Source organism: Leucoraja erinacea, chromosome 40, assembly GCF_028641065.1.
Source record: "Leucoraja erinacea ecotype New England chromosome 40, Leri_hhj_1, whole genome shotgun sequence".
NCBI lineage: Eukaryota > Metazoa > Chordata > Chondrichthyes > Rajiformes > Rajidae > Leucoraja > Leucoraja erinaceus.
In genome coordinates, this window is record NC_073416.1 from 6,895,262 (window position 1) to 6,923,001 (window position 27,740).

Below are 27,740 nucleotides of genomic sequence, written 5' to 3' on the forward strand. Positions count from 1 at the left end.
TGCAAGACAGGAACACTCTGAACTTTTCACCTCAATGGGATATCACAGCAAGTGCCTCAACAGGAGGGGGAGGGCCAATTGGTATTGCAATTGGAACTGCTGCAGCAGGCAGGGGAGGTGCAATTGGATTTTTTTTTCAATCCACTGCTGAGGGAGGCAGGGGAGTGCTGGAATCTTACATTTGGGAACGGCTTCAGTTCCGTTGGAGGAGACGGGTGCATGGTGGAATATTTGGTTGGGGGATCACACCATTGGGGGAGCAGACCCAACGGGTCTGCACTTGGTCTAGTAAGTATATAAAATTATGAGAGGCGTTGATAGGGTCAGCAGGCAGACTTTTTTTCTCTCAGGATGGATAAAACTCAAATCTAGCCCTTCAGTCTGAAGAAGGGTCTTGACCCGAAATGTCATCCATTCCTTCTCTCCAGAGATGCTGCCTGTCCAACTGAGTTACTCAAGCATTTTATGTCTACCTTCGATTTAGACCAGCATCTGCAGTTCTTTCCTACACAGAGAGCATAGCTTTAAGGTGAGAGGGGCAAAGTTTAAAGGAGATGTGCAGGCAAGTTTGTTTTTTTTTTACACAAAGGGTGGCGAGTGCCTGGAATGCACTGCCGTGGTGGAGTCCGATACGATCGTGGCTTTTAAGAAAGTTATGGACATGCAGGGAATGAAGGGGTGTGGATTATGTGCAGGCAATGAGTGGTCAGAGATGATCTTGGCATCATGTTCAACACATTGTAGGCTGCAGTGCCTGTTCTTTGTTCTAGCCATCTGCTGTGAAGCACAGGAAAAGCACCACTACTAAAGGGCAAGTTACTGAGGCAGGAACTGGAGCTTGGAATACAAGTCATATGAACTCTGTACGTTTGCCAGGATTCTCACCCATCATCTTACATCCACTGCCCAATTGTAAGTAACTAGTGAACATCTTGTGATTCAACAACATGCCATCTTTACCTCTGCTGTGAGGAGCTGAATGGGTTGATCTACAATGATAATTGTATCCTGATGATGGTGGGGCAGTAGGTCTGGAAATTATAGATGGTGGCACAGACTTCAGCTCGTTTCTAACTGATATCAAAGTGCGATTCTGTGACAAACATGCGATACATCCATGAGGAATGAAAGAAGTGCATTTCTACACCGTCGTTGCATGTCAGTGAGAAACGCGCCGTCCTTTATAAGTGCCGTTACTATTGCTCCGTAGACAATTGCAGCCAGAAATTTGCGCAAAGCATGATTATGATTATGATCTACAAACAGCAAAGCAATGATGGATGTTAGGCAAGAGAACAGCCCCATTTCTGTTACTGAATAATGCTGGCTGATATTTATTTTTTTAAACATCCACCTGGACAGGGTGATGGAGACTGGATTAATTTTGTATTCGAATGGTGGCATCTTTGACCTTGCCAACCATTTGATGTGGAGCAGAGTGTGCTAAATGGTGCTTGCTTTGAGCCTGGGCAATCTGTGGTGAAAACTTGCACTGCCTCTGCTGGGTAATATTCTCTGACGCTTTCGGGAAATACAGACCTTTTTGCTAGGCCCGGGCTCACTCGCAGACTTTGGTATCGTGCCAGGAGCTTGCACTGTGTTGTCAGCCTGCAAGAAGATAGAAGAAGTCTATTTGCGCCAGTGTATAGAGCTGAAAAGGCACGGATTGATGCGGCCCTCTGGGCAATCCACAGTGCTGCACCTAGATCCCTCCTCTTTACATGCCATGTCTCTTTGCGCCTTGGCCCAAACTTCATGGATTTTTAGGCCTGATTTAAAATCTCAGAATGTTGCCTTTTCTTGCCTCATCTCTGGGCACCATAAGCTTGAAATGAGACTAGTTGTATAAGTGAAGCTGAAAAGCAAACAGTTTGCCTGCCATTGCCTGATGTAGACACTTTGCCAAGAGATTTTCCTGTGTTATAGGTGACGAGGAACAAAGTAAGGCTTGAAGCACGATGAACAGATACATAATTAGATCCAAACAGCATGCCAGTGAACTGCTATGACTTAGTTTGTCTCCATTAGACTCCAGACTCCTTTATAATGTTCACTCCTTTATAAAGCATCAAGCAGTTCGTTACTCTTGCACTCCAATCAACAGCAGCTTGCTTTGGTTCTACGACACCATACACAACCTTTGCAAACATCTGCCTTCTAAGTTTCCATCACCTCTTTAGTACTTTGTATACCACTTTGCTCATCAGTGTGTTGCGTAAACTACTGTATCACCGGTCCACTGGCAGTGCTCAATGCAGGCAGGTTAACCAAACTTGAAGGCAGAGGTTTTCAGACACCAGAGTGTAAATGCAAATCTTCCCCCACCCGAGCTTCCCAGAATGACCGACAAGCAGCCCTTACCTTTGGGTCCCTTTGCCCTCTGCATTGTGGTTGTCCCAACAACTTCTCCATCAAATAATCTTTATTCTGAAACAAGACAATGGGTTTTGCATAAATCCACAGCTATGGAGTCTCGGTTCAATTGAAAAAGCAACATGTATCCAGTGGGAGCAGGAAGAGGAAAGCAATTCTTTGCCAGGTATGCACATTTGTATCACACAGTTGGACTCTGCCTCTACCCGGCTTGTCCTCGTGCATCCTCAGCCCCCCAGCGGAAATGGTGCATGCCCGGCTGAAGAATGATCAACTCTGCCACCCCACTGCCACTCTCCCTCTTCCGGATTTCCACACTGCTCCCAAAGATCAACTGGAAAATCAGCTTGAAAGGATCAGATAAAGCCCACTACAGTTTGGGATTGGGGCAAACACATGTGTAGCAGGTTAATGGTTGGAAGGTGCTGTTTGTAAAGGCAGGTGCATGAACGTTCACAGGGGCTTTCCAAAAGGGATTGGATCATTACTTTAAATAGTAAAATGACAGGCCTTTGTGGACTGGCTGTGTTGCTGTGGTAGAGAGCCAGGACTGGCACCATGGGCCAAATGGCCACCTCCTGCACTGTTACCATTGTATCATTGTGCACTGGAATCACCCAGGCTTCGGTGATTACAAGCCAAGTGATGGAAAAGGGGGTTAATGTGGATGGGTCGGTATGGACATGGTGGCTGAATGGCCAGCTGGCGTGCTGTGTGTCTCTACGACTGTACGAGTGAAGACTGTTTTGTTGAGAAGTGCAATGAGACCAGTCGTCTGGAATTCCATCTCGTGTGTAAATGACTGGCATGGGCGTCACTGTTGAAACAGACTATCGCCGCGGTTCATGCCACCACTGGAGTATTCGCTTTCCTCTCTCATTTACCTTTGATTTCTGAAAGAATTTGTGCTTCAGCAGCTCTGCTGCAGTGGGCCTGTAAAATAGAGTTTACAGAGTGAGTTGGGCACGTTGAAAGCAGGGAGGAGGGGTCGAGGCATTGCGATGAACCGGCAGCCCGGAGGCCACATCAGGTAAACTTCAGACATCAGCAGCACACTTCCTCTTTTCTTTACCGCCTCGCGAGCCTCTACCCCAGTTTCTCCTCGTGGAGGGAGTTGGCTGCCGTCCCTTTGTGCTCCCTAGTCACACATGGCTGTGTAGGAGCAATGAGTGACATTGAAATGCAAACTGGATACCCAGTGTCCAAGCTACAGCAGGGAAACAGGCCCTTCAGCCCAGCGAGTCCATGCCAACCAGCAATCACCTGAAAATACTAGTTGTACGTTATCCCCCTTTCTCATCCACTTCCAACACACCAGGGGCAATTTATAGAGGGCCAATTAACCTACAAATCCTCATGTATGTGGGATATGGGAGGAAACCCACGTGATCACAGGGAGAACTTGTAAACTCCACACAGACAGCACCTGAGGTTAGAATCGAACCTGGCACTGCGAGACAGTAGTTCTACCAGCTTGTGATCAACAGGAATCGCCTTTCTCTCTACAGCTAGATTTCAATGTGTTGGCCTGAGTATTTGATCGGTCCGAGTCATGGCTTCAGCTGATCCTGAGCCCACAGCCCTGTCTCCTGGCCTATTTTCCTATTGCATTCTGTCTACGACTGACGTCAGTGAACACACCTCTTTGTAGGGTCCTTCTGCAGACACAGGGCAATCAGTTTACGGAAGGACTTGCCATACTTCTTCACCATCTCCTTGTCTTCTACACCCGTCTCGAGAATAGGGGGCTCGTTCTGGAGAGTCACCATCAGAACCTGGAGCCGGGTTAAAGGAGAGACGAGTTGTAATGTACAGTGGGAGTGCTCTCCTACTGTAACCAAAACATCACTGTACTCAAAACATTCAAGCGGCCACCAACTGCTGTTTTATCATTCAACTCGCTTTCCATTTCTTGCAACCTTTTTCCTTTAATCCGGTCCTAGCAACTAAAAAAAAAAAATCAGCTCCATTCTGACATTGAAATAAACACAGCTTAGTTCAAATTCCAATGCAAATCAGTCACTGGCTTGGATCATGAAGTCAAATTGTAATCAGTTTGCATAAAATCGGAATTCTGAAATAGATTACTGGCTGATTGAACATTTTAGTTTTAAACAGGCATCGTAATACATTTTGTTTCCAGACAGTTGCTAATTAAGTATTTAGGTGCTATGCTAAGGGTGCTATGAAGGCTAGATCTTGATTTACAGTTCCCAGAAAACTCACAAACCTAGATTAGATTTATTTTGCAAGCAAAAATGTAACTCATCTGATTCTGTGTCACTCACTCCCAGTGATCCACGATTCTCTCCTGATAGACAAAGTGCTGAGTAACTCAGCGGGACAGGCGGCATCTCTGGAGAGAAGGAATGGGTGACGTTACTGGTCCCGAAACATCATCCATTCCTTCTCTCCAGAGATGCCGCCTGTCCCGCTGAGTTGCTCAGCACTTCGTGTCTCTCTTCGGTGTAAACCAGCGACAGCAGTTCCTTCCAACACATTCTCTCCAGATAACTTACTCCCGAACATCCATCAAATGTGCAAGCTTTTCAAAGTTTACTCCCACCTTCATTGGTGGGTACTTGTGATACGGTGCTGTTCCCGTTGCCAGTTCAATTGCCGTTATTCCAAAACTCCAGATGTCGACTTTGAAGTCGTAACCTCGTACCTGGAATAGAATTGAAGCTCAGGAGTTGGTCTGAAGCAACTGGAAACCATCTACAAGGGGACTTGTGCAAAAGTAGCGTGCTCACCACAACGCTGACATCTGCTGGGAACTCAAGGAACTGCAGCTGCAGATGTTGGAATCATGGAGTAGAAACAAGGAAACCAAGTGCTGGAGTAACTCCGCATCTCCGGGGAATATGGACAGGTGATGTTTTGGGGCAGAACCCTTATTCAGATTTATTTGGGGGGGGGGGGGGGGGGGGGGAGGAGAAAGCTGAAAGAAAGGAGAGAGACAAAGCCTGGCAAGTGATAGGTGGATACAGGTGAGGGTTTTTATTGGATAGGTGAATGATTGAACAAAGTCAGATATGAAAAGACAGAAGGTGTGAGATAAGGACAGAAGAGTTGTCAATTGTGAAACCAGAGGAAGGAATGTAGGTGGGAGGGGGAGGGGAGAAATGGTGCAAATCCAGGTAGAACAGAAGGAAGGGGGGGGGGGGGGGGTTGAGGTTACCTAAAACTGGAGAATTCAATGTTCATACTATTGGGTTGTAAGCTACCTATGTGGACCATGAGGTGTGCTTCCTCCAGTGTGTGTGGCCTTGCTCTGGCAATGTTCAGGGGGTCAAGCAGCATCTGTTGAGGAAATGGACAGGCGATGTTTCAGGTTGGGACCCTTCTTCAGACTAAAGAAGATTCCCTCAGTCTGAAGAAAGAGCCCTGGCTCGAAATGTTGTTTGTCCATTTCCCCCCACAGATGCTGTCAGACCCACCGAGTCTCTCCAGTATTTCAGTTTTGTTTTTTGCTCAAGGTTTCAGCATCCGCAGTCACTTGTGTCTCCCTTGTATACCATGGAACCTTTTGATGCTTCAAAATGCTATCCTTAATGTACACGTTGGGCTGTGAATCAATGATTTAGGATTTATCTAATGGCTGACAATCTTGTCAAGCCATCTCCAAATTAGCAGATGGGTAACAAACACAAGTGAAACTAGGATTCTGATACCAGAGGTCAGACTCCCAGAGGATATGAGCTGCATCTGGCTCACAGGCTACAGATGCAGCTCCTGGAAATAATCAGCTACTATTTTAGTGCAAGATCATTTGCTGAGGTCAATTGCAATTTATTTTTTAAAGGGAAATAGGAAAACCCTGGAAAACTAAAATAAAATCAAAATGCTGGAGATACGGCAGATCAGGAAACATGTGCGAAGAGTTTCAGCTTAAGGCCGAAAGCATTCAAATAAAAGTCTTTGCTGGATAATTAAGAGCTGATTTTCGAGATTGAGTTTGCATTCCACGTTGATGTTACATATAAATGCAGCATTTTCTAATCCGTACTTAACTGAGTCAAAACAAATGGTACCTGCGCCACCACATTTTGTGATAGGAGATATTTGTCCAAGAGTAAACTCTAACATATTTTGGCCTTTCACCAAATCCAGCGCTGACAGCTTCCAATGAAACCAGATCAAGATACAGCCCACCCAAAGTACAATTCGAAACACCCATTCCATATTTTAATAGTACACCCACTCCATTTTGTAACAATCCTTCCTCATGATTTGGCTGCATCCATCCCATCCTTTGCACTTGATCCACCACAAGCCTTGTCACATGAATAACGATCTCACAGTGAAGCACTGAGAGCTGATGAAATATCATTTCTGCGGTTGGTAAATGGGATTAGATAGCAAGGCGAAGGCTTAAATATGAGAGTATGTATTGAAGCAGTTTTGGACATCAGGATATTGTATTTATGTTCTGCAATTCTGCATTCCCAAGGCTTATTTTTTATTCACAGTACCTGGAAGCAGATACCATAGTTGCTTTTAAAAGGCCTTTGGTTAAGCACATGAATATGCAGGGAATGGAGGGACATGATTCACGTGCAGGCACAAGGGATTAGTTTAATTTGACATTAATGATCTACATTGGTCCACTGAAGTAACCATGGCACAACCCCGTTATAAGGCATGAGAAAGAATAATACCACGGTACATTGGGCATTTCCTGCAGCAATGTTTTTGTGGCCACAGGGCTGAGATTTGCCAATTTATGTCACCCAAATCAGATTGTCACAACTTCCAGCAGACTTTGATTAGATCAGTTTTGGAGGTGAAATGAGTGCTCAAACTCCCTAATACCCTTCGGCCCCAGGAAAGTTAGAGATCTCATCGCTCAACAAGAGAGATGTGAATCAGGTTCCCTAATTCACTGTGCAAGCATCAGGGTTGTGTTGGTAAACCACAACTGATTAAGCCATATTAGGTTAAAGTCTGGGTTTGCGAAACAAATGATGCAAACCCGGCCCTACTTTAGCAAAAGGTTAACATGAAACCTTGATTTACCTGTTCCATCACTTCAGGGGCCATCCAGCACGGAGTTCCCACAAAGGTTTTGCGCACTTTATTTCTGGTCATATCCCCACCACCAGCCAGAAAGGCACTAACGCCAAAATCTAGCAAAGGAAGAAGTCAACTGTTACACAGTTCTCTGGAGAAAAAAACCCTTTACATCAGTAACATTGCCGTGGGGCACTGAAGCACAGTGTAAGCTATCAGCCGCCAGTGTAGCTTCAGGCAATGTATGTACGGGTGAGTCAGCTGGGGAAGGTACACAGACTGGCTGCCACTCCATTCCTCCTCCACATTCATACCTGGTGATGAAAGGGTTGGTATTCAAGTCTGCCTTTATTGCAGTGACAATAGGAAATGTTATTTAATTACCTCAGGAGACACAAAAATATAGATGAAACATTATGGAGTACAAGCTATGCTCATCCAGAACTCTGCCTCCTCAGTGTCATTCATCCATCATTCCTGTGTTTACCGGCACTGGCTCCCAGTCCAGCAACACCTCAGATTTAAAGATCATGTCTTGCAGTTCAATTCTCACGATTGCTTCATCCACAGCCTCTTCTAGCCCTGCAATGCTCCGTGTTCCTGGAAAGCCGACCCCCCCCCCCCCCCCCCCCCCCCCCCCACCTCCTTTAACATACATTCTGCCTTCAGCTCCCTGTGTTCCAGAATTTCCTCCTTAAATCGCCCTGCCTCTCTAACCCCACCCCACCCCACCACTTTAAGAGGCCCTGTAAAACCTATGTCTTTGACAGATATTTTGGTCTCCTGTATCATTGTTTTTTTGTCTAATAATATTCCTTCGAAATGCCTAGAGATATTTTCGCTGTGTTAAAGATGCTACAAAAATCCAAGTGTTGCTTCATAAAACTCACCCTCCAAAGGACACTTTTGTAACAACATTCTCTGCCTTCCTTTCCCTGAAAGTACTGGCTATTGCTTTAATAGAATTCAGTGGAGACTGGGTAGTGAACAAGTACTAGCACTCCAACAAGTAAACATGTTTTATACAATGCTGTAAATAGGCAACAGCAAATTGGCAGCTCATTTGTATTTCATTTGCTTCATTGGAAAAAAACTTGTGCAAAGATATAAAATTAGCTATCACTTACTTTATATTATTGTGCACTCAAAACGGTCCCCACTACTCAGATAGCATATGCACTGATTGCTTTAACCTTTCAGTTTATTACTGAGATTAGATTATAGAGGAACTGTGATTTCAGCTCGAGGGTAGAGCCAGCAATAGAATCAATTCTCACAAAGCCGAGACCACTGCAGACTTTGGGGTCTGTGTCACCTTTACTCACTTTACCTCCCGGTCACAATTGGAGATGCTGGGATGTTAAAAATAATCAAGTTTGTTTTCTGTTCTAGTAATAATCTACACTGGCCTAATTAATTTAATTTGCAAGCAAAGTACATTAAGGAGATTATTTTGAGTTAATTTATAATAGTGACATTAGCATCTGCTCAACCTACCTGCGATTTGTATAGATCCATCGTCTCCAAGTAGAATATTACCAGCTTTAACGTCCCTGAAAATAATACAGACATTAAAAAACAATTAGGATTACTGATGAGTTGTCAGACCTTGTGTCCCTTTGCTTTGTCCACTGCCTCAGTCACTCTTCCCTTGTTAGTTGTGGCTGATGAACATCTCTATTTAAGAGGTTGTGCTAATCAACCTTTAAACAAAGGAGGACACAGCCAAAGAACTGACCAGTTTGCGGTTGAATTGGACGTGCCGTTGTCCCTAGGCCAGTGGGTTGTTGAGACTACAAGCCAAAAAACCTAGACTGACACTCAGTGTAGCATCCTGCCCTCAGATGAGATATTAAACCAAGGCCCCACGTGCTCTCCCATCGCAAATAGATAATATGCCTGGGTTCCTGCCTGACCCACTGAGTTCCTCCAGCCATTTGTTTTCTGCTCATGGTCACAGGGAGAACAAGCAAACTCCACACAGACAGCACCGGAGGTTGGGATTGAATCTGAGTGTCTGGAGCTGTGAGACTGCACTGCCATGCTGTGTCCTCTACAGAAGGAACTGGACTGTACTTCAATAAATGGATTGTTGAACTCCCAAATTGGAAGGCCATTTGATCCTTTGAGTCATTTAGTAAGATTAAGGCTGACCTGATTGTAACCTCAACTCCTCTTCCCGTCTACCCCCCCAGTAACTTTCTCTACTTGCTTATCAAGAATCAACCTCTCTATTCCTTAAAACCATTCATTAAGACTGCTTCCATCACCCTTTGAGGAACAGTGCTCCAATTGACCTCACCTCTGTCATAAATGTGTGACCGCTCATATTTAAACAGTGATCCTTAGTTCCAGATTCACCCACAAGAGGAAACAACCTCTCCACAAATAACCTGTCAAGACCCTCAGGATCTTATCTGCAGCATCCTATTAAGGACATTTTCTTGTTTGATAAACAGTTAAATTGCTTTGGATTGAGACTCGGTATGAGTTAGGAGCAAAGGTTTGAAGGTTCACCTGTGTATCTGTCCATTCCTATGCAGATAATCCAAGCCCTCCAGCACCTCTTTGAGAACAGTTGCAATTACTGGTTCATCCAGCACGCCAGTCCTGTGTTCATTCCTGCTCACTGTCTTCCTGATTATGTCCAGCATAGAGCCTGAAAGGGAAGCAAAGGACTGTCCACCTTGCATCCAAGCAGAAGTCTTGCACTCTCTTTATACTATTACACCATGCACGCCCATGACCCCCACTACTCCTGTGGTCGTTCTCTCACCTTCTTCGGGGGGTTATGAGGAGAAGGCAAGAGAAGAGAATAGGGTTGAGAGGGAAAGATAGATAAGCCACGATTGAATGGCGGAGTAGACTCGATGGGCCGAATGGTCTAATTCTGCTCCTACAACTTATCCTACAACGTATCAACATGTCAATGTGTTGGTGTAATGGGCAGAGAGATGGCAGGTAGAGTTTGATCCTGATAAATGAGAGATGATGCATTTTGGGAGTACTATAGAGGCCATGAATGGTTGGGACCCAGGGGGTATTGAAGAACAGAGCGACTTTTGTGTACACGTCCATATATCTTTGAAGGTGACAGCACAGCTAGGTAAGGTGGTTAAGAAGGCATGTGGAATGATGGCCTTCTTTAGTTGGGGAATTGAATAAAAGAGCAGAGAGGTTATTCTCCAACTGTATAAAACATCAGCTGGAGTACTGCATGCAGGTCTGTTCACTGCACTTGAAGAAAGATGGGCAGAGCTTAAGAGTGTGCAGAAGAGATGTTGCCTGGGATGGTGTTTCAGTTATGAGGAGAGACTGGGAACATTGAGTCTGTTTTTCCTGAGGAAGTCAAGAGGAGAGATGATGGCGGTATATAAGATTGAGGGGTATAGCCAGAGCAGACTGCAGGAAACCTCTCCCCACAGGACCAGAAAACCAGGTTCAATCAGTGTGGAGTTTCCATGTTCTCACTGTAACCGCATGGGTTTCCTCCGGGTTCTCCAGTTTCCTCCCACATCCCAAAGACATGCAGGTTTGAAGATTAACTGGTCTCTATAAATTGCCTCTAGTGTGTAGTGTGTGGGTGAAAAAGTGGGATGGAAGAAGGATCTTGACCTCAAACGTCACCTATTCCTTTCTCCAGAGATGCTGCCTGACCTGCTGAGTTAATCCAGCTTTTTGTGTCTATCTTCAGTGTAAGCCAGCAGTTTAGGCAGGAGTTGTAGGCAGTTCCTTCCTACACTCCTATTCACTCTCTTACACTTTCTCTCCTTTCAACCCACCCAGCCTTACACTATCTGCAGTTCAGATTCAATTTAATTCAATTTAATTGTCATTGTCAGTGTACAGTACAGAGATAACGAAATGCATTTAGCATCTCCCTTGAAGAGCGACATAGCAAACGATTTGAATAAATAATAATAAGTGTCCGGGGGGGGGTGGTGATTGGCAGTCACCGAGGTACGTTGTTGAGTAGAGTGACAGCCGCCGGAAAGAAGCTGTTCCTCGACCTGCTGGTTCGGCAACGGAGAGACCTGTAGCGCCTCCCGGATGGTAGGAGGGTAAACAGTCCATGGTTGGGGTGAGAGCAGTCCTTGGCGATGCTGAGCGCCCTCCGCAGACAGCGCTTGCTTTGGACAGAGTCAATGGAGGGGAGCGTGGAACCGGTGATGCGTTGGGCAATTTTCACCACCCTCTGCAATGCCTTCCGGTCGTAGACAGAGCAGTTGCCATACCATACTGTGATGCAGTTGGTAAGGATGCTCTCGATGGTGCAGCGGTAGAAGTTCACCAGGATCTGAGGAGACAGATGGACCTTCTTCAGTCTCCTCAGGAAGAAGAGACGCTGATGAGCCTTCTTGATCAGAGTAGAGGTATTGTGGGTCCAAGAGAGGTCATCGGAGATGTTGACTCCCAGGAACCTGAAGCTAGAAACACGTTCCACCTCCGTCCCGTTAATGTGGATGGGGGTGTGCGTGCCGCCTCTGGACTTCCTGAAGTCTACAATGAGCTCCTTGGTCTTCTTGGAGTTAAGGGCCAGGTTGTTGTCAGCGCACCATGCTGCTAAGTGCTGGACCTCCTCCCTGTAGGCCAGCTCATCGTTGTTGCTGATGAGGCCAATCACCGTTGTATCATCTGCATACTTGATGATGGTGTTAGTACCATGTACAAGTGTGCAGTCATAGGTGAAGAGGGAGTAGAGGAGGGGGCTCAGCACACAGCCCTGTGGAACGCCGGTGTTCAGGGTGAGGGTTGAAGAGGTGTGCTTGTCTAACCTCACAGACTGGGGTCTGTTGGTTAGAAAGTCCAGTATCCAGTTGCAGAGGGAGGGGTCGATGCCCAGGTTACCGAGTTTGGTGATCAGTTTTGATGGAATAATGGTGTTGAATGCTGAGCTGTAATCGATGAACAGCATTCTTACGTAAGTGTCTCTGTTGTCGAGGTGGGAGAGGGCGGAGTGAAGTGCCGGTGAGATGGCATCCTCCGTACTCCTGTTCTTGCGGTAGGCAAACTGATAGGGATCCAGTGTGGGGGGTAGGCAGCTTTTGAGGTGTGCCAGGACCAGCCTCTCGAAGCACTTGGTGATGATGGGGGTAAGTGCAACTGGGCGGAAGTCGTTGAGGCTTGCCGCAGTGGAGTGTTTTGGCACTGGCACGATGGAGGTGGCTTTAAGGCAAGTGGGGACAACTGCTTGGGCAAGTGACAGGTTGAAGATGTCAGTCCAGACGTCTGTCAGCTGCGCAGCACAGGCCCTGAGCATGCGCCCGGGGATGCCGTCAGGGCCAGCAGCCTTACGTGCATTAGTCCCCCTCCCCCCAACCTCTCCCACCGAAACATTGACTGCACTTTTAAAAAATGAAACTGAGCAATTAGCACTGGCCAATACTACATTCTCAAACAAAAAACGCTGTTTAGAATCAGGCAGGCTCTCTTTGTGGTGCAAGAAACAGATTTGAGCTACTGGCAGAACCGCTTTTGGCTAATCTGTTGGGGTTGTGTCTCAACAAGCAGCAGATGCTCCTGGAATCTTGCCCAGATGCCAAGCCTTTTAAATGCGAACAGGAGACAGAGTCAAGGGTTGTTTTGTTTTCTCATTATTTAATTTTCTTTTTCAGTTTCTGGTTGTCGTTTGTAATGACCATTTTTAGAATACATAATTACCATTACATACCCAGACATCTTAAACCTCACCTCTAGAATTCAGCTTTTTGGACCATGTTTGGAACAATGCGGTGGTCTGAAGTTTGAGTGGTCCAGATGATACCTAAACTGGGCTTGGTGAAGAGGTTATTAGTGAGTACGCTCTGCAGAATAGCACTGTTAATGATACCTCCGTCACGTTGCTGATGACTGACAGAAGACTGATTCCAGCGAATTACTGCCCCTTGTACATCCTACGTCTGGGCAACGGGACACCCTGGGCAATGTTCCAGATTGTAGGGTAGATGCCAGTGTTGTGATTGTACTGGGACAGCTTGGTTAGAGCTAGTTCAAGAGTTCAGGCCCTCGGAGTTGCCTTGACCTATAACCTTTGCTATATCCAGTGCTGCTAGGATACGAATGTTGCTCTCACCAGCCACACACACACACACACACAGCCTCGAGTAGGATGCTCAACACAAATTGGGAGCAAGGAACCTTGCTGAGGCTGTGCATTCCCTCCCTATCTGTGGAACTCAGCTAGCTCTTCATAGATATCAGACAAACCTGGGACCTCCCTTTCCTGCAACTCTCAAGAGAACACTCAATAGTTGCTCACTCAGCCATGGAGGGAAACAAGACACATCTTGTTGATGTTTTGCTCCAGATTAATACCATCTTAAATTTCCCTGATACATGAATAATCTTTAATGCTTGCCCACACTCTCTGATGCAATGTGGCGGTCAAGTGTCAGGTTATTGAAAGCAGTTATAGTGTCAGGTGCTGCAGTTGCAGAGAGAAGAACAGCAGATATTGTTAAAGAGAGTACAAGCCTCTCATTGTAAACAGTTCAACAGCAATGGCCATTTTCAGAGCTTAAGGAAGAGTTTGTACGTTACATCCTATTGAACAAATTCACCTTGGGAGGTCACACATCAATCTCACTTCAATGGGTAAGGAATTTGCTTAGAGTATAAACTGGCCACTGAGTCAATTCTGGCCATCTTCCATTTGTCCCAATTTCAATCCTGTCCCTTCAGCTTGAACACAAAGCAATCATTATTAAAGGAAGATGAATGTTGTCTTTGTATGCTGCGTGACGTTGTCTTACCTCCACTCAGCAGCTTCATGACCAGCCAGAGTTCATCCTTCACAACAAATGAGGTGAAGTAGGCCACGACATTGGGATGATTGCACTGACTCATGGCTTGAATCTCTTTCTGTCCAAACAGAAACGGAGTGGTCAGCATTTTAAAGGCGTGCAAACAAACGATTTGTAGAAAGCTACTTAAAACCGGACCAGTCCAAATATAAACTGGCACAATGGAGGCTGTTATCAATACAGATTTAATAACTCATTTGTTAACCGCAACTGTTGCCTTCTTTGGGGAAAAAGATGGATAAACAAGGAATTCCAGTTGCTGGTTTGGAAAAAAAGACACAAAAGTGCTGGAGTAACTCAACAGGTCTTTAGACTTTAGAGATACAGTGTGGAAATGGGTCCTTCGGACCACTGAGTCCATACCGACCAGAAATCGCCCCATACTTTAGCACTATCCTACACACTAAGAACTATTTACAATTTACAGAAACCAATTAACTTACAAACCTGTACATCTTTAGAGTGTGTGAGGTGACTGGAGCACCAGGACAAAACACACACAGTCTCAGGGAGAACATGCAAACTCTGTACAGGAACGAACCCGGGTCTCTGGCGCTGTAAGGCAGCAACTCTACCGCTGCACCACAGTGCTGCCCCATTTCAGGTTGACACCCTTCAGTCTGAAAAAGGGTCCCGACCCAAAACATCACCAATCCATGTTCTCCAGAGATGCTGCCTGACCCGCTGAGTTACTCCAACACTTTATGCCTTTTTAGGGAGAACATATATTAGGAGGATACGGTGAACCTGGCTGTGAAACCTTTGGCCTAATCTATACGACGCAGTGTCTGGACTCGTTCAGCAAACAGCAACCACTCGATCAAGGCTGCAGAAAGCAGCTGCTGGTTGTGGTCCTCTGCCAGTTAGGCACAAGGCCTGTTGCCCTGACACTGAGCTCTAGTTTATAAAGATTTACAGGCCCGACTCAAAATGACAAGCAGTTTAAAATATGGAGCGGCATTGTTCTGTTTTGTTTCAATAAGTTCTCATGATGTATGCACAGCACGTACTCTGAAGGGGTTGAATTTGCAAATTCACAGTCCTGGACCCAAGTCAATAAATATCAAAAGATAGCGCAGTCCTGAAGAACTTGCTTTCTTTGGAAAATGACGGCATCTGAATTGCTGATGAGCACACTTAGCAGGTGAGACCACCTTCCTACCACCACCACAAGCTCAAAATAGTGTCTATATCCTAATATCGAGCACAGGGGAGACCCATGAAGCCCATCAGGAGATTTTGTGTAGAAGGAACTGTAGATGCTGGTTTAAACCGAAGATGACACAAAAAGCTGGAGTAACTCAGCGGGACAAGCAGCATCTCTAGTGAAAATTAATAGGTGACGTTTCTGGTCGAGACCCTTCTTCAGACTGAGAGTCAAGAGAAAGGGAAACGAGCAGATTTTGTTCTGTCCACAACAGCTACTCAGTCTCTCAGCATCAGCGCGCAATCCCTTCTCTGTCTAGAACAATCGTTTTCATCCATTACTCTACCCCCATTTGTATAATGTCCAATCTCACATGTCGCAATGTAATTTCTAACTTCATGTGGCTAACAAATCCAATGATAAGGTTTAAATCTGCTGCTCACAGTAGCTTGTGGGCAGCGGTGAACCAATACAGATCAGGTACTTGCCGTGTGGGTTTATGGGCAGACCCAGATTTGCCACATAGACGTTAGCAACTGGCAAAAACAGCCCCCCGATGGGACCGGTGCTTCAACTCACCAGCAGCTCGTCCATGCTCGTGTTGCATTTCTCCAGGTTTATTCTCTTTATCGCCACCCGCTCATTTTTGGGTTTGCAGAGAGCTGCCTGTACCACGGCAGTAGCCCCGCAGCCTGTAGTGAGAGAAGAAAAGCCGGCAAATAGCAATCACAAGTGGCAAAGCACAGAACTGAGCAGCAAACCACTCTCACCTTTACAACGGAGCAATAGCAAAACTCCTTCCACGCCAACTCCAGACACTTTTCCAGCTCAAGTGTTCAGTCTGAGCCAGTCATTTAGTGTTGGAGCTGACACATGTTCGTAGTCTCACCACAGAAATGGGCTACCAGACAGGTTTCTTATGCCCCTATCCCACTTAGGAAACCTGAACGGAAACCTCTGGAGACTTTGCGCCCCACCCAAGGTTTCCGTGCGGTTCCCGGAGGTTTTTGTCAGTCTCCCTACCTGCTTTCACTACCTGCAACCTCCGACAACCACCTGCAACCTCCGGGAACCGCACGGAAACCTTGGGTGGGGCGTAAAGTCTCCAGAGGTTTCCGTTCAGGTTTCCTAAGTGGGACAGGGGCATAAGTATTTAAAGTTCCGACCTTGCAGCGGTTGCAAGGTAATCCATTTATAGCAACGTACATCACACAAAGCGGAGACATCATTCTCACTCCCTCTTTCCCTCTCACAGACAAACACTAATTTTTTGGAACAGTTATTATGCAGCGTGGTCCAGGTTCAACTATTCCAATATACTTACATCCTCGCTGTCACAGGGAGAGTGGGAGAATGGAGAAACAACCGGCTTATGGTGCTCACTGATGCAGCTTATAACCTCCCTTATAATGGTTATTACTGATTAAGTGGCTATGACCGTCTTCAGACCACAAATTTAAACAGAGCATAGACAAATAGGTACAGATGCCATCTCTGTACCCTTGGAGTGCCTGTGGTACAAACACATCTAGCGCAACACTGGTGCTCATTCGCCAACAGATGACACCTCACCAAATCACACTAACGGCTTTAACACCCTGTCATCCTGGACTGTTCTCACCACGTCCATCTCTAAAGATCCCCATTCCTCAATGTCCACAGCTGGCATCCTTTGTCTTCATGCTCATTGACACCATCAACACTTTCTCTGCGTGGTTGCCCCGTCCTCAGGGGTCTGAGCCATCCAGGGGTGATTACCACCCATTTTGCACACATCCACTTTATGCCTTTCCCACAGCAGCATACATCACCAACATCACCACCATCCCATGAATGTGGCAAGGACACAGTCATACAATCATACAGCACGGAAACAGGCCTTTCGGCCCACTTCGTCCATGCCAACCAAGATGCCGCATGCAAGCATTTTCCTACGCCTCGCCCATATCCCTGAGATCCATGGGACAGTCCCTACATATATTGGTCTAACGTTGTGCTCCAAACATGTTGCATAATGCCTACAACGCAAGTATAATGTTCACTGTCAAATGTTCATCAACACAGGCTTTTGTCAAAAACAACTATTACCGATGCAGCAGAAACCGTATTCTCAGTAAATGCCCATTCTGTGGTCACATCTTACAAATGATTTATCTTTGGAAAATAAATATTGAGTTGTGTAGCTGGTTAGTAGCAGGTTTTACGAGTGAACTGACAAGATGCGAATGATGTAACTGACACTAACTGGACAGAAGGCTAGTGTTTAGTGGTCATGCATTATGGAATCAGAATGAACTGCTGGTTAGTTTTGAAATGAAGAGTAAGTAAATATTGAGGCTCCTTTACAAAGTGTGAAGTGTTTTGTTACACATCGCTGCAGGCGCATCTTCCATAGTTAACTCCCCATCAGCACTGGTGCCTGTGAGCTCCCCTGTCATGGAAGAAGAAGGGGAAGTCAATAAGGAGAACCTTCACCCAACAGCAAAAGCACAGCCAAGAGAGTGCATCACACCTTTGAGGATCCTCCACAGGGCCACCTCAGGAAACAGCCAAGTCAATGGTCTGTCCATCTGAAACAGATAAAGGGACACTTTAACCACAATGCAGATGGCCCACACCTGCCGTTTCCAATACCTTGAGCACACAAGTTGCAGTTGGTGGCACAAGGACTTGGAGCGAAGGCAATATCCCACCACGTGTGCTGTGCCTTGCATCACACAGGGCAAGCAAGGATGTCTCACCACATTCATTTGCTCAGCCTTGGTAACAACCAGCCAACGATCCTTTCTCTACACAGTGCTCCAATGAGCTGTCTGAAGCCCAGTCTGGTGGCACCATGGGGGCAACTATGAATGCCAGTGGGTTTCACAAGCAACTTGCTTCTGGTGCAATGATGCAACCTGGTTAAACTCTTCAGACAATTCATCATCTTCCTATCCCCATTTTATATGTAGTGTCAATAACAATGGATTTACTTCCATCAGTACATGAGAAATATTATTCCTTTACCTGGGTGGCATGGTGGTGCAGCGGTAGAGTTGCTGCCTCACAGCACCAGAGACCCGGGATCAATCCTGACTACGGGTGCTGTCTGTATGAAGTCTGTATGTTCTCCCTGTGACTTACATGGGTTTTCTACGGGTGGTTCGGTTTCCTCCCACAATCTAAAGACGTACAGGTTTGTAGTTAATTGGCTTGGTAAAATTGTAAATTGTCCCTAGTGTGTGTAGGATAGTGTTAGTGTATGAGGATCGCTTGTCGGCACGGACTCAGTGGGCTGAAGGGCCTGTGTCCACTCTGTATCTCTAAACCTTTGTAAACTTTAACGATTTAACGTAGGCAAGTCAAGTCACTTTTATTTATATACACATTTAAAAAACAACTCTGGTTGGCCAAAGTGCTTTACATTGGTATAAGAATAATATAACAAACAACAGTGGTTCATAGATTAAATACAAACATAGCGTTACTTTTCTGTTCCCCTTCAGTCCAGCATGTCCGTTGTCAATCTCAAAAGCAATTGAAGCATGATGTGAAGTGGCCCAGTAGTCAGCCCCCTGCAGCAGCAGGCACTTCCTCATTGACCCAAAGGCAGCAGAGTTCTTCTGACCATGGCTCAGTGTTGTCCCCCTCTCACTCTGCTGGCAATCAGCATCCACCTGCAGGCTCTGAAGTCTCACCTGAAGTCTCCTAATTGCTGTAAGTACCATTGCAAAGTGACAACCAGTCAGGTGGACAACAGTTCCTGCTGATGCTGTTGGTTCTCCACCTGTCTTTCGAAAGGGAAGGAAGGATACGGAATCCCTCTATTTACCTCAAAGGAAGGGAGTTTCGCAAGTCATCAATCTTGGCGCTCCAAGGCAGACCGTTACATTTCAGCGGTTCCTTGTTGTTCCTACATTAGTGCCGAAATAATCCGTTGACCCAGATATGGCACTCACTGCATGTCAATATGGACCAGTCATCAGTATAACCAACGGGATTTCCCCACCAGCCACACTCAAGATCCCAGCAGTCAAGTGGGTTCTAGTTGCTGATTTGTACTTACCCCCGAGTTTCACTCTAAAGATAGTTGAGGATTCAGGGTCTATCATCCAGGCTGTTACGTTCCCACTCATTCACTCTCCCTAAATCTTAAAATGTTTCTGCCCTCCATCCCAGTGCCGACAGTCTTCGACCCACAATGTTGACTATGTTTCTCTTCCCACAGATGCCACCTGATCTGCTGCACATTTCCCTAATTTTCTGTTTTTATGTTAGATTGCCAGCATCTGCAGATTTTCTTTTGATTTTCAAGGTCTGGATTTGGAGACCATCAGAGAAGTACTTGGTTTCGGATTACAATATTCAAACCTTTAATCACAGACTCCTTTAGTCATGTAGTTAGTTCATGGAGAACAAAGCTCAGTTTGTTGTGTGCACACACACTCACATACTGGCTGCCTCTCCAGACAGGTTTTATTTTACCTCGTTGTAGCTACTTCAAACCCCTTAATCATTTGTTCACTTCCCACTAGACTCCCGATTCATGGGTTGTCACCTTCTCCCCAAGCAACGATAAACCATTCTACATTTCCTTGATCAGTGTCTGATTTGATCTGTCGTTTTCACGCCTTTCCCTTCCATATCTCTAGACTCCCTCTCCCCTGACTCTCGGTCTGAAGAAGGGTCTTGACCTGAAGTGACACCTATTCCTTCTCTCCAGTGAAAATCATTTTCACTTCACGTGGTCCTTTTTAAAATCTTGGCAGCAGACAAGGAGCTGCATATTTACAATCAGCCACTGCTCAGAGTTACTACGCCGCTCGTCACAACTGTACATAATAAAGGGCTCTCAGAATCGTTTTCCTTTCTAAACAGATTTGAAGACTGGAACTGTTCTGACAAAAGGTCATCACTATGAACCATTAACTGTTTCCTCTCTCCACAGATGCCGTCTTAAAAAGCATTTCCAGGAGTTTGTTTTAGTGTTGCTTTGATACAGGATATGCAAACTAATAACCTCAACCGTCAAGTCTCCACAAATGCTGCCTGACCTCTTTAAAAATACAAGAACGTTTGTAAAAAATCAACTGCTAGTAGAAAGAAATAATGGAAAGATAATTGCTGATTACTTTTGACTCTATTGTTAACTAGCTACGCACTACCCCCTGCTATAAATAGTTCCCAGATATGAAGTTAGAAAAGGAGTCTGCAAATGTGGCAATTCATAGGATGTGTGCAAAAAGTGCTTCAAATGTACAGTGGTAACCTGGCACCTGCAAAAATAAATAAAAAGGTTTTAACAGAACCTGACCCCGACTTGGGTTTTAGATGGTGACCAACCCGTTATGCGTATCAATGCATAAAAATAAAAAAATTCCCGTTTCCACTGCACCCAATTACATTTTCATAGACATCTACCTTCCATTCTGTGGGATGAGGCTGTTGCAAACCTGGTGCTGCTATGGTTCAAGTGTCAGAAGCATCTGGGCACATGGGGATTACTGCTGCCCAGTGAATTGTGAGCTGTAGTGAGTTTGAAATCTTGATCTTCCAACACAGGTACTTAGATAAGAAAGGCATAGAGAAATACGGGCCTAATATAAGCAAATACGATTAGTGGAGATAGGCCATAGGTGTTATATATACACAGGAGACAAGTGTTGAAATATCTAGACCTTAAACTCAGTACAGTTCACTATTCACTAGGCAGTACTTGTGACATTTGATGTCTCAGTAAGTGTCTCAGTGACAGAATAAAAGCCTGTAATTTTACAAACGGCATGTTTGAGTTTAGTACATGAAGGTTTATTGCTCTTGCTTTCCTGTTGAGACTTTTTTTAAATCTACTTCTCTTACCCGTATTTGTCAGCTGTTTATTTTTGATAGTACTTTGCTGTAAGACATACAGAGAAAACAATATACAGATGTAATGAAAGTGTTTCTCAATTTTATTTCTCTACATTGTTACTTGAGGGCATGCAAGGCTTTCTGCCAGAGGATAGACACAAAATGATGGAGTAACTCAGTGGGACAGTTGCATCTCTGCATAGAAGGAATGGGCGACGACAGGAGCTTTTAAGCCTGTTCAGCTATTCATTTGGATGATGGCTGACCTGTTATCTAACTCCACACAGCTGCCCTTCTTCACCATATCCCTTGGTAGTTTTGATTAACAAAAATCTCTGTCTCAGATTTAAAATCGTCAATTGACTTGGCATCAGCTGCTATTTGCAGCAGGGAGTTACAACTTTCTGTATGTCTGTCAAAAGATTTCAAACCACACCAACTAGAACCAAACTCTGGCCCCTCATCCCTGACCTTTGGAAAGGGTCAAATGATCTCTGTTCACTCTTTTTTGTGTGTTAATTCCTCATAATTTAACCCTCCTAGTCAGGTGTCAACTTCTCTACATCGACGAGACCCAGCGCAGGCTGGACGATCGTTTCAATGAACACCTCCGCCCAGTCCGTATTAACCAACCATGACCACCCGGTTGCTCAGCACTTCAACTCCCCCTCCCATTCCCAATCTGACCATTCTGTCCTGGGCCTCCTCCATTGTCAGAGTGAGGCCCAGCGCTAATTGGAGAGGAGCAGCACCTCATATTTTGCTTGGGTAGTTTACACCCCAGCGGCGTGAACATTGACTTCTCTAACTTCAGATAGCCCTTGCTTTCGAAATGCATTTCGTTGTCTCTGTACTGTACACTGACAATGACAATTAAAATTGAATCTGAATCTGAATCTTTCTCTCTCCATCTCCTTCCCAGTTCTCCCACTAGTCTTACTGTCTCCGACGATATTCTATCTTTGTCCTACCCCCTCCCCTGACATCAGTCTGATGGGTCTCGATCCGAAACGTCTGCCATTCCTTTTCTCCAGAGATGCTGCCTCACCTGCTGAGTTACTCCAGCATTTTGTGTCTACCATCACTCAATTCAGTCTTCCCTTCCTAATGAGCGTTGCCCTCAACTATTCATAGTATTCCACTTGGAATATAACCAGGGCTATGTATAAATATTGAAAAGAGACCACTGTAGTTGCCTATGTTGCAATAACTACCTTCCTTCCACATAAAACAGTTCTGAGATGTTTCTCAATCTTGGCTGGGTGCTATTATACTTGCAAATCCCCTTCCTGGGTACTTATTTAATGTACTAATTCCATTTGCAGACACTTTTTTTCTCAAGCTGCTTTTCCTTGCTGTGCGTTTTTATGTGTTTTCCTCTCGTATGTTCCTTTGCAGATTTATTTAGTTCCCCTTTTGGCTGTACTACTGGCAAATGCTTCAAACTCCCTCTCGTTCCCTCTCCGGCACCAGCCCTCTGGCTCCTTTCAGCAGATTACATTAAAGTGGGGGAAAATAACTATTTAAAAATAGTCAAATATGGACATTTTTAAAAAAGGACGGCAGCTGGATACCAGAATATTAAGACCAATGAAAGATCGCATTGCAAAATCACAATGGATGACGTGCTGTAACAGGGGTCAGACAATTCCATCTTTGCAAACAAAGCTGTGGCGTGGGGAAGAGGGACAGGGTGTAATCCAATCCGCTAATGTTTTCAGTCCAAATCTGCTTTTACCCAAAGAGGAAACATTCTCCGTTCAAACTTTGAAAGTTAATAACATCAGATAAAATCAGTCCTTTCTAGTGCATTTTTGGGAAATCACTACCATCACTCTTTTCTTCATCGCTTCCAACAGAATTTGGATTACTAATGAATTATTCATAAATGTTGTTTACCTGCCAAAATTGAGTGGTGATTGATGGCTCCCATGGAGCAGTCATGTTGATGTATAACACAGGAGAAACAGTGATACAGCTAGCATTGAAACCTGCAAATCTCCACAATGATTAGCTGTGTAACACAGTTATATAGCATGAAACAGAGGGCTTGTGAGCAAGTTCTCAAGAATCATCTGCCACTTGTTCAAAACGACCAGGGGATCCTCTTTTAGATGAATCATTTTCACTTGTAGTTTCGGATCAGCATTTTTATGGACTGCAGTGCACACACCTGCATACAGATACTCATCAATAGATTGATACACTCTCAGACATCCATTCCGAGCACCCGCACACAAATTACAACGCAGAAAAGAGGCTATTCAATCAACCAGTGACACCACTGTTTACGGTATTTACTAATAGTAATCATAAATTCCACCAAATTCCTACATTTCTTTATTCCTCTTTCTATCAACTTCTCTAATGATCAGTGATAATATCATAATAGAACTGAATGACTGTCTTCTTGAGCTAAGATTCCCACACCTGATTGCTATCTCAACAACCCTTGTCGTTAAGTGTATTTGAGTAGATATTCATTTGAAGAATCTGTTGACACTCACTGGCAAGGCACATGTACCATGTCTGAGGTGCCGATAGGCTGCAAGTGCCTGTGAAACCGTGCCTTTGCCTTGAAATAAATACTTGCCGGAAGGAAAGTGGGCTGAAAACAGGAAGATTTAAAAAAAAAAAAACATACAAAATTTCACTTTGCGGGTTATCGATCAATATTGTGCAGAGCGCTACAAAATGTACAGTACCAAAACACTCCACACACTGCCACGTTGAGCCTAATCACTTTCTTACTAATTGGGGATAGAGGAGATTTATGATGACATACAATGCAAATGAATTAAAATAAAGTATTTTCTATCCTTATTTTTAAATGCATTGATTTTTTCAAATATGAATTTATGGCTCATAAATTGCAGATTATGGTGAGACCAACAATGCTTTGTGTTCTGTCAGCACCCCCTCGCCCACCCACACCAACTTACAAAATAAGAATATAATCCATTTTATGTTCTTCCTGAAAGAGACTCAGACTCAGCACTTATGCACCAGTGGCTAGCAGAAGCTGTGGGCAAAGGTCCTTCTTTGCATGTTTGAACTGATAGTAATCATCAAAAGAATTATAAAGGGAGACTGACATTTTCTTTACAAAAAGGGGCTTTAGAAAGAGGAACTTTCTGTCACAAGCTATTGTTGAAATGAAGTACATTTGTTTCCTCATATAAAGGGAATTGCTTCATAAAGAATATTAATGGAAATCAGAGAGTGAGCAGGAGAGTGGGATCAGGTTAAATGGGGAAACACAGAACTGTTTTAATCGGACAAATGGCTGCTGTCAAGACTCTAGATTACTTTGCTGTCCTTTTCCATAGCATAATGATGGCATAAAAAGACACAGAGTGCTGGAGTAACTCAGCAGGTCAGCCAGCATTTCTGGAGAACATGGATAGGTGACGTTTTGGGTCAGGACACTTTCTCAGACCTGAGAAGCTGCCTGACCGGCTGAGTTACTCCAGCATGTTGTGCCTTTTTTTTTGCAATTCCTTGCATCTAAATAATGATTCCAACTGGATTGCTGGATTGGCCTATGCATTTCAGCATCTTTGTACGGGGGAAAAACATTATTTTGTAAAAACAATACAGCACAGAAGTAAGTCATGAACAAAGAGCAGAGGGAGCACGCAACCTGCCAAACTTTGTCCATCATTTATGAATCTAGTTGTACCAATCGCTACATACAACACAACACAGCAATCCATGTACAAGAGGAAAAGAGTAAATGGTATAGTTTCCACATATTATTTTGCTCCAACATGCATAAAGTAAATGTCAGCTGTTGTAAGTGGGTGCAGTCCCTTCCCAAGTGCTTCGGTGTTGACATGTTCAACGCAGATTTGGAAGCATAGAGACAAAATGCTGGAGTGATTCTGCAGGTCAGGCAGAATCTCTGGAGAAAATGGATTGGTGACATTTTGGGTCGGGAAACTTCTTCAGGTCTGAAGATGGGTCCAGACCAGAATCGTCACCTATCCATGTTCTCCACAGATGCTGCCTGACCCGCTGAGTTACTCCAGCACTCTGTGAAACGTCACCTATCCATGTTCTCCACAGATGCTGCTTGATCCGCTGAGTTACTCCAGCACTCTGTGAAACGTCACCTATCCATGTTCTCCACAGATGCTGCCTGACCCGCTGAGTTACTCCAGCACTCTGTGAAACGTCACCTATCCATGTTCTCCACAGATGCTGCCTGACCCGCTGAGTTACTCCAGCACAGTGTGAAACGTCACCTATCCATATTCTCCACAGATGCTGCCTGATCCGCTGAGTTACTCCGGTCCTTTTGCGTAAACCAGCATCAAGAGTTTGTTGTTATTACAGATTTGGAAGATCCTGGCATTAGCCTGTGTTGAGCTCACTGATCGCATTTGTAATGATGGTAATGGCCAACCTTACAATTAACACTCATGTCTCTAAGATAAGGAAAGCCAGGATTCCATTCCCAGTCCAGGATCAGGTCTGGCTGAAAAGCTAATTTTGTGTCTGACTCATAGGAAAGTACTGGACTTGGCTGTGATGCCCTCCAGTGTACAGTAGCTATCTGTACCTGCATTTCCAATCAACCAATGGTGAAAGACAGTTTTAAACATTAATCTCACCCATACCTGTACTGTTAAAACTGATACCTGCCCCATACCAGGTAAACTGATCTCAGCCTGGGCAGCAAATGGGCACTCCAATTGGTATCAGCACCCATGGACTAGTGAGTGTGCAACCCACACTCCACTCCCACCTCTGGCTGTTAGTCAGAGCCTCTTGCATATTGGTGGAGGGGAAATGTGGGTTCGGCTAAAACTTGGTTGTAATTTTCCCTCTCCACAGCCTTCTTAAACTCCACAACTGACATTACATTAAAGAATACCTCAGTGCAAAGAAACCCACCCTCAGCCTGGGTCAGCATCTTTCAGAGACAAGTAGTGAAAGGAACTGAAAATTGAATGTATTGATTTTGATCCGAGGCCCAATATGAGGCTTTATCCAGCTTTGTGCAAAATCATGCTGACACGCTACAGGGTGAAGTCACTGGTAGTGGCTAGTCTCTGGCAGACTTAATTGGCTTCTGAAGAAGTCTGGAGAAACCTGCTCCGAAACACTAACCCGTCAGCTGTGTGAAACATTTCACACAGAAGATAGATCCATTAAACTGTCCAAGCTTCCATAATCTACTATTTTTACTCAACAGTTTTATTTTAGAGACAGGTTTACAATTGTGCCATGATAGACATGTTCACCTGTACAATTATGCCACCAACCAAATCACTGCCTTTTCTTACAGTTTTAACAGTACAGGTGAGGTGGTACTACACCTGATTTTTTTTTTTGTGCAGCTCTCTCGAACACGCCAAGAGATTCATTCTGCTGAGATCCAGTAGCGCTATCATATCTGATTATAAAACAATAATATCGGGTCAATGTTCGGTAATGAGGAGGGTCCTAACCAGACGCAATACTGTTACCATCCAAAGTGAAACTGTATAGTGACCACTGGTCCATTGTCACTTTGCAACTATTCCACCTGAGGACACCCAACACAATACAAAACAGCTTTTGAAACTGTGATTGTTTAGTCTGCAGAGCTGGTAACGAAATCAACCTTACCTCTGAATGAAAATGTTGTTAATCAGAAACATTTGATGCCAACCATTACATAGAAAATGACAAATGCAATAAAACAAGGTCTGAACACTAAGAAAGTGTGTTGGTACCAAGTTAAGTTAACTCTTTTATGAGGGAAAAAGAGACAAGGGGTTAGATTTTAGAAACAAGGAACTGCAGATGCTGGTTTACACAAAAGGACACAAAGTCCTGGAGTAACTCAGTAGGCCAGGCAACATCTCTGTGCCCCAAGGGGTTAGATTATTTGTTCTTCCATGGTGGCAATTTAAATCCCTGTCACATTTTGTATCATGCATTCCTATCTCAAATTAAAGAATCAACAATCTTAGAGTACAGAATGAGGCCATTCAGTCCATCAAATCTGTGCTGGCTCGCTATTGGAGTTGTCCATTCCCATCCACTTGTTCTTGCCTCATTTACTTTGTTTAATATTTTTGTTCATAAACTTTCAATTGCTTTTCAAACTTCTCTGCGACAGTAGCTACATGTGGCAAACTGTTCCACGCCCTGACAACTCGCTGTGTGCAAAGAAATTATCGCCTGAAGAAGAAAGTTAGACAACTCCGAGGCCGCGGCCCCTTCTTTACCGATTCACCAACGAGTACAAACAATCTCGCCCTTTTTACTTTCTGCCTCATGCAAATTTGCCGTGAGACCACCTGACCCCACCCCCCACAACCCTGATGAATTACTTTGTGATTTATATAAATACTTACGTTTCGTATGGTGGCGGGCATCAGCTGCCATTTCACTATATATATATATATATATATATATATATATATATATATATTAGAAAACCTTCAAGTATAAAATATTATTACAGGGCATCCCGTTTGACATGATGTAGCAGCGTCGCGGCTTTGCAAACATGTCAAGAGGGGGCTGGCAGACAGATTGTCATCAGAACCACTTTCAATATATTTAACTTTCATTCA

The 27,740-nt window shown here is 44.6% G+C and overlaps 1 protein-coding gene across 3 annotated transcripts in view; it reads right to left on the minus strand.

Annotated features, from left to right (window-relative positions):
* The window catches only part of LOC129714751 (STE20/SPS1-related proline-alanine-rich protein kinase-like), a 42,783-nt gene that overhangs the window by 14,093 nt on the left and 950 nt on the right, over positions 1 to 27,740 (minus strand). For all 3 annotated transcript variants that reach the window (XM_055664565.1, XM_055664563.1, XM_055664562.1), the window contains 9 exons: positions 15,916 to 16,028; positions 14,139 to 14,247; positions 9,904 to 10,045; positions 8,884 to 8,939; positions 7,393 to 7,502; positions 4,940 to 5,041; positions 4,015 to 4,148; positions 3,258 to 3,306; positions 2,362 to 2,427 (listed from right to left, as the gene is read on the minus strand). In XM_055664565.1, the coding sequence (XP_055520540.1) occupies positions 2,362 to 2,427; positions 3,258 to 3,306; positions 4,015 to 4,148; positions 4,940 to 5,041; positions 7,393 to 7,502; positions 8,884 to 8,939; positions 9,904 to 10,045; positions 14,139 to 14,247; positions 15,916 to 16,028 (881 nt within the window). The remainder of the gene's footprint in view (positions 1 to 2,361; positions 2,428 to 3,257; positions 3,307 to 4,014; positions 4,149 to 4,939; positions 5,042 to 7,392; positions 7,503 to 8,883; positions 8,940 to 9,903; positions 10,046 to 14,138; positions 14,248 to 15,915; positions 16,029 to 27,740) is intronic.